The sequence below is a fragment of the Rutilus rutilus genome (genome assembly GCF_951802725.1).
Source record: "Rutilus rutilus genome assembly, chromosome: 10".
Classification (NCBI taxonomy): Eukaryota; Metazoa; Chordata; class Actinopteri; order Cypriniformes; family Leuciscidae; genus Rutilus; species Rutilus rutilus.
Window position 1 is genome coordinate 29,200,585 of NC_140215.1, and position 11,105 is coordinate 29,211,689.

The 11,105-nt window shown below is 36.3% G+C and overlaps 1 protein-coding gene across 1 annotated transcript; it reads left to right on the plus strand.

Annotated features, from left to right (window-relative positions):
* Positions 1-941: 941 nt before the first annotated feature.
* On the plus strand, positions 942-5,606 carry LOC311297876 (interferon-induced very large GTPase 1-like; the record flags this gene model as incomplete). Its single annotated transcript, XM_084420352.1, has 1 exon — positions 942-5,606. The coding sequence occupies one exon, from the start codon at positions 942-944 to the stop codon at positions 5,304-5,306; it is 4,365 nt and encodes a 1,454-aa protein (XP_084276478.1). The 3' UTR covers positions 5,307-5,606.
* Between the last annotated feature and the right edge of the window lie 5,499 nt (positions 5,607-11,105).

The following is an 11,105-nucleotide window of genomic DNA, read 5'->3' on the forward strand; positions in this document are numbered from 1 at the left end:
CCATTTGCTAACGTTATCTGATGTGAAAGACTACAGTTGTAACTTTATTGCTTTTCACGAGCACGAGCGCTGTTGTTGCAATCTGAAACATCACCGCTAGAGGCCGCTGGATCCTACATACAGCACCTTTAAAACACGACTTTTTAACATTAATTTTATCTGGCAACTGTAACTGTGCGTTTAAAAGGCACATTTGTTATGGTAAAAAAAAAAGCCCAAAAAAGGTGAGATTCATTAATGATGTACTGTATCATGTAGTGGTCTGATTCGCTAATCTTCTAGAATTTAATCTCTTATTATTTATGTGATGTCCCTAGTAAAAAAAAAAAACAGTATACTTAAGCACACTTTATTCAGTAAACTTTTATGTGTTGGTAGTGCATAATAAACTGGTATACTTCAAGTCTGCTCAATTGGAACAACTAATTTTGTACTTAATGCACTTTAGTTGTCTGAAAGTAGTGCTGTGATCCAACAAAAAATTGTTGTAAAATTTACAGCAACTTTCTGGCAATTTTGGTTCCCAGTAGGCCTGTACATTTAAATAAATTAATTCTCTGCAACATGTTTAGCACATGAATAACATTACACCTTTTATTTTACAGAGACCTGTTGGAGAGCATACAACAGAATGTGAGGGAACAGATGAGCATATAGAAAATATTACAAGGGCAAAAACACTCTTTCACAGATTTCATCTTGACAAGCATCATAAACTGACACCTGCATGTGTTCTTCAGTTAACTGCACATTCATTACTGTCCGATGGGTCTTGTGCTGAAGAGAAGCTGATTCAAACTTTCATTCAAAAGCTTTTGATGATGGACTACCGAGCAAGGCACATTAATGTTGAGGAGACGAATGATGAAGGTCACACTCAACAAGGCAGCAATGATTCATTTATACATGAAGGAGATTATGATCAAATGTTTTTCGAATTAATGTCTAATAGAGAAACAAGTAAACCTGACCCTGTTCACCCGATGGATGTTCAGATGGCTGTGTTTCATTGTGCTGATGGTTACCTGAAGCAGCTGATGGTAACTAAATTGTCCCAGTGTCAGTACGCTCTGCCTCTGCTTGTTCCTGATCCATTCACACAACAGATTGAGTTTCCTCTCTGGACATTCAGACAAATCAACAAGAGCTGGATGATGAGAAGCACCTACAATGAAACCATCAGTCGAATCCACCCGATCTACAAGATACAAACTCCAATGGTGGCTTTCTTCAGGTTAGGCTATGTGTCTTCACCCAAGTCTCAGCTGATGAACAGCCTGATCAATGAGAAACACAACACGTTCTTCCACAGGAACTGTCCAGGCAGCAGCAGAACCAGAGTCCTGATGGATGGAGTGGTGGAGATCGCCTGGTTCTGCCCCTCTGGAACATATGATGATAAATTCACTAACTGTGTTGCATTCTGCAATCTACATGGTGATGCAGGAGACCATGAGAAACAGCTGCAGATCCTCACTGAAATGGCCTCAGTCAATGTTGTTCTTCTGTCACAACTGGACCGGAATGACAGAAGTGCAGCAAAGATCCAGAACCTGTACACGGACTCAAAGCCACTAATTTTTATTTTTGCAGAGAATGATTCAGCATGCACTGAGACACGGAAAGGGAAATTCAAAATTGGTTTGAAAAACAGAAATCAGTCAGAGGTATCTGAAGAACTCAGAAGAGCTATAACTGACTGTCTTTCAGAATCATCTTCCACTTTCAGCCTTGAAGATGTGTCCAAACACTCAGACATCAGAGTAGATGAGGAAGATGATGATGACTGCAGGAGAGGAAGAGAAGCAGCACAGCAGATGATGAGTTTACTGGAGAAGAAAGTTCTGAGAGAAATCAAAGAATCAATTCTACCTCATCAGGGGGAACTGTGGCATCAGTGGAGTCAGAAGAACAAAGAACTACATCGACCTCAAGGAGATGAACTAGAAATAGAAATAAGTAGAAAACAAACAGAAATGAAGAAAATACGTCAACAGCAGCACGAATCAGACATCAGTCAGTTTATGCAGTTCTTTATTAAAGAAATGAACTCAGATGCTGCAAGTAAGATATATTTCATTAAATGGCTTGGAATTCTCCTGGATGAATATATCTCAGCTGACCTTTATGCTCTACATCAAAAGTATAATGAAAAATGGTCAGCAGTCATAAAAATGAAAGAGAATCATCATGAACAACTGACAGTTGAACAAACTGAACTTGAGAGAATAACTGAGGATCTTCAAGCTGCAGCCTTTGGTTTGGAGCACATCATCAGGGAGATCGGTCAGATCTATGCATCCTGTTCATCTGTGAAGAAGAACAAGAAAGATCTGGAGTTTCATTTCTCTTCTCTCCCGAGTATTGCAGCAGAGATGATGATCTCTGGACTTCCACTGGAGCTGATGGATGGAGATGCTGCTCAGGTCCCTCTGATCTGGATCTCTGCTGTTCTAGATGAACTTATCAACATACTGGGAGACCAGAGAGTCTTTGTGCTGTCAGTTTTAGGGATTCAGAGCTCTGGGAAATCCACTATGCTGAATACCATGTTTGGACTTCAGTTTGCTGTCAGTGCTGGCAGGTGCACCAGAGGAGCTTTCATGCAGCTGGTCAAAGTGTCAGACGAGATGAAAACACAGATGAAGTTTGACTATATTCTGGTTGTTGATACTGAGGGTCTACGTGCTCTAGAACTGGCAGAAAGGTCAACTAGACATCATGACAATGAATTGGCCACATTTGTTGTTGGTCTTGCAAATCTGACATTGATCAACATCTTTGGAGAAAACCCATCTGAGATGCAAGACATTCTTCAGATTGTTGTTCAGGCCTTCCTGAGGATGAAAAAGGTCAGATTGAATCCCAGCTGTGTGTTTGTGCATCAGAACGTTTCAGACATCACAGCTGGAGAGAAAAACATGGAGGGAAGGAGACGACTGCAGGAGAAACTGGATGAGATGACAAAACTCGCTGCTAAAGAGGAAGTCTATGATGCAGAATGTTTCAGTGATGTCATTGCATATGATGTACGGAATGATGTGAAGTATTTTGCTCAGCTCTGGGAGGGCAGCCCACCTATGGCACCACCAAACCCAAAGTACTGTGAGAATATTCTAGAACTAAAGAAAACAATTATGTCTCATGCCTCAAAATCACATGGAATAAGGCTGGCAGACTTAAAAGGTTGTATTAAAGATCTCTGGGAAGCTTTACTTAACGAACGATTTGTTTTCAGCTTTCAAAATTCTCTGGAGATTGCAGTATACAAGAAACTGGAGACCCAATACAGCAAGTGGTCCTGGAGTCTTCGCAGTGCCATGATGGAAACTGAGAACAAACTACACAACAAAATAGAAAATGAAACCATTCATGAGCTTGAAGAAACTGATCTTCAAAGAGAACTGAAAGAGACAAGTGATGAAGTGACAAAATCAATCTCAGAATTCTTTGAGAAAGATGCAGATGCAAATATACTAATACAGTGGAAAAGTTATTTTGAGATAAAAATCCAAGAGCTTCAAGAGACCATTATTAGAGATACAAAAAGGAAATTAAATGGGATTCTTCAGCAACGAGACCTGAAGAAGGTGATTGATGCTGAGAGGACCCATCATAAAAACACTCTCTATGAAAAGAGCAAAGGACTTGCCTTAAAACTCAAAGACAAAGCAAATGATGAAGCAACACTGAAGAAAGAGTTTGATATATTTTGGAAATGGTGTGTGACGACGATCATCAGAGTCAATCCTCCAATCAGAGACATTGACATACTGAGAGATGTGAAAACTCTCCTCAGTGACATCTATGAAAGTGCTCCTGTAGGGGAGAGCAGTGAGCGCAGGGATGTTTTTTCTGTACCTAAGTATTCAGATTATGTACAGATAAAGAATTTTGGTTACATTTTATCTCAAGAGGATGAAGCCCAAATAAGAGCATTAGTCACAGATGTTGCTCAGCAAATAGACAAGAGGATCATTATATTAAACATCGCAAAAATGGGTTACAATATCAGCTGCATTCAACAACTCATAGATTATATCAAGGAAAGAGAAAGACAACATCAGGAGGGACAAGTGCAATATGTGTTCAAGAATGAATTCTTCATCGATTTTGTTTACTCAATATTTAAGAGAGCAAACAAGACATTCATTCAACAACACAGAATGTTCAGGGAAGACAATGATCCTGTTCTCTATTTGGAGAAGAAGAAAGAAGAGTACTATAGTATTTTCCAGAAACACCTGCATGGAGCAACATCAGCTGCCATTTTTGGTAAGATCATCTGTCAGGAACTTAAAGAGCCCATTGAGCAGAGTGTCTACAAGAAGACTGCCAGATATCTGTCATGTGAACTGAGAACAAACTGTGAATCACTGAATGGAAACAGATCAAATCTGGAAAAACACATCCTGAAGTTTCTGGCAGAAAATGAGAATTTTTCTGCATACATGGACTACATTAATTATCCCAAACAACACTTAATTAATTTCATTACAGATGAAGTCAATTGGTACATCATCGATAAGTTAACTGTCAGTGTTTTACCCAAGGTGAAGGAGAACATTGAACTCATGCTGCAGTTTATCATTGGAGCAGCACATGAATCTACTAAACAAGTTCAAATGAACAGTGGAGATGTTGATTTGTGGTTGAAGAGTTTCACACAGGAGCTTTCAGGTGTGCTGATCTTCTCTGAAAAAGACCTCAGTGGAGTGATAGTCGATGGTGTTGATGATTTCAGCCTCCTAGAAGATGTGATAAGAAAGGAACTTCCTTCTGTGTTGTCAGACGTCATCCGTAGATTCAATGCTAAAACATTTGATGAAAAACTGGACCTCAAGTTCAGACCAGATGAGATTCTGATTGATCACTTCTGTCAGGGCTGTTGGGCTCAGTGTCCATTCTGTAAAGCCACCTGCACCAACACCATTGAAAACCATGATGGAGATCACAGTGTTCCTTTCCACAGAGTGACTGGAATTGTTGGAATGCATTTTGATGGAGCACAAAATCTTTGTACAGATATTTGCTCTACTGTTGTGAAAAGTAAAAGGTTGTTTAAATCATCAAACACGTGGTTTCCATTTAAACAATACAGAAATGCAGGAGAAGTTTATGCCCATTGGAGCTTTACAACACACTCTTTTAGGTGGCTGTACTGGAAGTGGTTTGTCTGCAAATTCCAGAAACATCTGGAAATGTACTACGAGAAGTCATTTAATGGGAATGGTAGGATCCCAAAATTGTGGAGATTATACTCAAAAGTGGACGCAATCAATAGTTTAAAATACTACACTTCTTAATCTTTAAATAGATGTGTGTTAGAAATACCCCTTTAGAAAACTTCCGAAACCTTATCAGATAAGATAATAGGCAGAAGGAATAGAACTGTAGTTTGATGATGAAAAGGACTTTTTTTCAGTGTAGCAGTGACAAAGGTCAAGAAGCACCTTGGATTTGACTGAGTTAGAAAAACGAATTGAACAATTGAGCATTCTGAACGCAAACGCAAAAGTTGAACGCCCATAATGTAAAGATGTTTCTAATTGAAGAAATAGATAGTGTCCATGCTAATAAAGCCCAGGGCACCCTGAGAATCATTATGAGATAAACAAAGAGGAAATTAAATTAGATTCTTCATCATTGAGACCTGAAGAAAGAGACAGATGCTCAGAAGACACATCATTTAAAGAACAAAGAACTTTAAACCCAAGGACTATGAATGTGTTCTTGTATGGGAGAGCAGAGAGCTTTCATAGAAAGTATTTGTAAGGGCTGTTTTGTTCTATTTAAAATTATTCAGATTATGTCGTTAAAGAAATCCAGTATATGTACAAGACATTTAAAAATGCAATCAAATCCACTCTCTAAAGAGGATAAACTGCAAAGGAGAACTTTTGTAACAGATGTTCTGTCATTAAACAGAAAAATTATAATTTAATTTAACATTGCAAAAATGGACTACAACATATGCATTTAAATACTTAAGGCTTAACGTCAAATGTGTAAAGGCAAACAATTGAGGATTTAGTACTTGTACAAGAGTTCACTGCATATGGTTGAAAAATATCTATTGTAGTGTAACTAAAATAATTGTGGCTGTTCAAATTGAAATTTATACCCCAGTTTATCATTACATGATGACACAATGATACTCCAGCATATTTCATGACGATAAAATTCCCATGGCCTGTAGTCAGACTACTGAAAAGCAGTGGGCTTGTGTTGGTACCAGATGCTAAAGGGTTCTTGGTGTCTATATAGTAATGAACAGAATTCTTGAACATGTAGCAGTATTGGACATGATAACAGATTGCTAAAAAACAAGATTCACTAGGATACCAGCCAAGACAGGCATTTTGACATCATTTTGTGTGAGACAACAATGGGCCGGGGCAGTAGGGGGCGCTAGGGTTAGGGGGCGTTCGGTATGCAATGAGAGTACTGCGGGTGGTGAATTGCTGTTTTTCAGTTCAGTTTGAATATTGTTACACCCCTGTTAAATAAAAAAAAGTGAAATTTAGTTTATTGTGATTTACTTGCATTGTTGAGGGTTGCAGTTAGTGCTAAATAATGTTCTAGATCATAAAATTGTCTGCTTTAAATTATTTAAATTTCACACTTGGGACAGTTACTAATTTTTGTGACTAATTTTTCAGCAGATGTAACAAGAGAGCTTCCTCCTAGCTCTACAACCTTCCATGCCATTCAATTTACCTTATTAGAATATTCAATTTACCTTATTACACAGTCTTATTAGAATGTGTATTTAGCTGTTCATTTCTCTTCAGTTTAGTGCTCAAACAAACATAGCAGACTTGTAAATAACGACCTTAATCAGTTTCCCTTTTTCCTAAGTGTTGTTACTTTTTTTACTTTTTTGTTTTATTTGTATGGTTTTGTCTATGTTCAAATAAAGAATTGCCTTTGATGCCACATCTGAGTCCAGTTTGGTATCTGCACTTATAGGCTCCATCCAGTTTTTCAGTTCTGATGAAACATTGTGTCAACAACTCACAAAAACCTTATTCAAAGATTTTCAAAATTGTTTTTCTTTTCCTTATTGGAAGTTGTAGTTTGCTGATTTGAGGGAGGCTCTTATTGGGGTATTAACAGAGTGGAAAGATAATTTCATAAAATCAGTGTTGTTATCTGTTGATTTGATGTTCCATGCAGAAAAATCCAATAAATACATTTGAAATAAAGATATTCAATATAAAAAGATGCACAATGACATGGCACAAACACTTACTCTGGCTGAAATAAACCATTAAGCAGTTTATATATATATATATATATATAAAAAAATATATATATGCTGGAAGCAGCTAACCCAACCTACAATTTGTATTTGTTCAAAGAACATTTTCCAAACGTTCAGTTTTAGTAATGGAAATGTTAAAATGTCAAGGTTTCTTGATGTTATAGCGGATTTTTTTTTTTTTTTTTTTAAGGTTGGTGTAATCTTGGTCCACTGAAGGCAAGTTTGTAGAACCCAAGTGCAGTTTATTCACACAAAACATGAACATGAACATGGCGCTTACCAAGAGTGGTGACACGAAACAATACTTGACAAAGTAACAAGGCAAACATGAGGGCTTAAATATACAAGGACTAATGACAAGACAAGGGACTGATGATCAGACAATAAACCAATGACAACATGACACATTCGTTCTTGATCTTATTGATTATTCAGAAAATATTGATTCAGAAGCTATTATAATGTTTTTAGATTTTTATAAAGCATTTGACTCTTTAGAACACCAATTTTTGCTTAAATCTCTTAGCCTTTTTGGTTTTGGATGTACTTTTATCAACATGGTGAGCATGCTTTATAATGACATTAACTCTTCAGTTTTGGTTGGCTTTCAAACTACTAAACGCTTTAATTGCGATCGAGGAGTGCGCCAAGGTTGCCCCATTTCCCCATTTCTTTTTCTGTTAGCTGTTGAATTGTTATCAATTGTTATTTTACAAAATCCCAGTTTAGAAGGTATTTCTATTTTTCTAAATATCTCAACTAGCTGATGATACAACTATATTTCTTAAAGACCAAAGTCAAATTCCCCTGTGTATCAATATTATTAATTCTTTCTCTGAAGCTTCAGGCTTATATTTAAATGTATCAAAGTGTGAACTATTCTGTCTGTATGACACTCAACAACCATCGATGCACCATATACCTGTAAAAGACTGTATCAAGTACCTGGGGATTTTCCTTACTAAAGATAGATTGCTCCGCCAACAACTTAATTTTTCACATAAAATAAAGAAAACAAGAACCATCTTTAATTGTTGGCTACAACGAGATCTGTCAATCTATGGGAGAGTACTTATTTCTAAAGCAGAGGGTTTGTCTCGTTGTGTTTATCCCTCTTTATCTTTATTTGTTAGTGACAAAATCTGTGATGATATTGACAAAATCTTATTGAATTTTATTTGGAAGATCAGATCTCACAAAGTTAGGAAATCTGTTTTGTCGAATAGACGTTCTGAGGGTGGACTGGAAGTTTTAAATTTTAAAGAATTAGTCAGCTCTTTTAGAATTAGTTGGTTAAAAAAATTTCTTTGTAGTAATGGTTCAATTTGGTACTATATCCCCAATGCCATATTTCGTAGATTAGGCGGTTTTAGAGTTTCTTTTAAAATGTAATTTCACCCCTTCTAAATTACCGCTTTCTCTCTCCAAATTTCACCACCAAGTTTTACTTGCTTGGAAATTGTGTTATGTGCACAATTTTTCTCCCCACAAAGAAATTCTGTGGAATAATTTGAACATTTTAATCCGAAACAAATAATTTTTTATGGATAAGTGGTATGATAGAGGTATTGTTTTTGTTTAGGATTTATTTAAAAATGATGGCAGTGTACTGGAATATGAAGAATTTATGACTTTGTATAATTTTCCTCTGCCTGCTAGAACTTTCAATTCTGTCATCAAAGCTTTGTCTCCAAGTTATGTGCATTTATTTAAAACACACCCTTTCTTTAATGAGAGAAAAACAATTATGCCCAAACTTAGCCTTATTGATACATTTTTTATAGTAAACTTATAAAGCTATTGTTACATTACACAGTTTACACATCCCCTTAATGTAAAATTTTTCTGGAATAATTTTTTTGACAGTATTCCTGGAAGAGGGCGTGGTTACTCCCAGAGAAATATTGTATGTCCAATAAAATTAGAGAGGTACACTTTAAGATTCTTCATAATGTTTACCCAACCAACTCACAAATTGCCTCTTTTGTTGATCTCTCTGACCTGTGTGTATTTTGCAAAGTTGAGGAAGAAACTTTGCTTCATTTATTCTACCACTGTAATCAGGTTAAGCCTCTTTGGGAGAGCTTGGGTTATCTTTCTCACTTTATCAAATGTGATTTAAACTTTTCATTGAAGGATATATTTCTCTATTTTTCTGGGAGTGACTATGCTATTGATAGTGTTGTTAGTTTCTTTGTGTTGCATTGTACATTTTTATTCACAAACACAAATTTCTCAAGACTTTGCCTAGATTTGATGTCTTTATTGCTGAGATTTCCCTTATTGTAAAATCTCTTAAACTCATTGATAACAGTAAGAACAACAAGTTTCTTAAGAACCATGTACGGTTTTTTCTTACTTGTTGAGGAGTCAGTTATTTATTTATTTTATGTATTCAATGCAGTGCTGTTTCTTCTTTGTAATAAAAAAAAAAAACATGACACATTCACATGAGGAACACATGGCAGGATCACATGAGGGCAAGAGAATCACATGACAAGACATAAGACATGAAACATGAACCAAACCAAGACATTGGCTGCATCCGAAACCTGATAAATGCTGCCTTCGAATGACACATTTCAAGGTCGGAAGGCATCAAGGCACGTTCAAATGCAATGTTAGTTTCACTTCCTGTCTCCTGAGATACCTTCATTTGGTTGATTTTTGAAGGCAACATAGATTAATCCTTTGCTGCATTTGATATCCCACCGTCCTGTGCTTTCCATTCTGTGACAGTTGGGCTAGAAAAATAAAGATGGCATCTGAAAGTTGCGGCTGGTCGTCAGTTTGTGTGTATAAATGTACATTTTTTATCAATGTTTTTCACTTATGATGTCATTTCTACGAGAAATTACCTTTGTAGTCATTAAATATTCACTTAGTATTCACCAGAGCTCTCTCTATTTTGCTGTATTAAACCATAACACTGCCTCAGAAGTCTGTCCGAAATCAGTTTTGAAAGGAACCTTCATGCGCAAACACTGCCTGCAAAGTCATTGCCTGATAGGGCAGCGAAGTAAGCTGCCTAAGTTTACAGATGCAGCCTTAGTATGATCCTGAAACATTCAACTTAATTTTTGCTTACAACATAAAAATGTACAGTTTAATGTTATGTTAATAGAACGTAATTTAAAGGGTAGTATAATGTTCCTGAAACATTCAAACACCTGCTGTTATCAAGCAGAATAACAGCAGGTTTCTTATATTCCAACCAACATGATTTTGAGACAAATGCTCAGACTTCTGTGAGCAGGGGTGACTTTTCAAAAGTAAACCAATGTACTAAACATTTGAGTAAAACTCAAAGCATTACAGTCTTCGAAGCACAAGGGTTGACTGGGTGACTTTAGTGGAAAAACATGAAGTTACATTTATGCCACAATCATTCACTACCAATGTTTGATTAATTTTTTATGAGAATAAATGCTCATAAAAATCATACATGGCATAAACACATACAATGTTGATAATACATACAATGTTGATAACATGAAATGCATTTTAAGTTATCCTCAATTAATCTCATAATAACTAACCTTTATTTTCTCTAAACAGTTCAACAGAGGCTGACCAGGAAGTCCCTTTTTGGCTTTAAAAAGGTCCACAAACTGTGGACTCTGTCGATCAAGGTTCTCTTCGAATTCCTGCTTTAGGTTTTTTGCTAAGAACATCCAAAATGATAATTCTCTGATTTCTTTCACTCTCTACATTTGTGTTCTGCAAAAGAACTATAATAAGAGTTTGATATTGCATCAGAACTCATTTTGTGGGTGAACAATTACCTAAAAACTAATTATAATAATAAAATAAAAAAAGACTCTTTGCACTATCTACC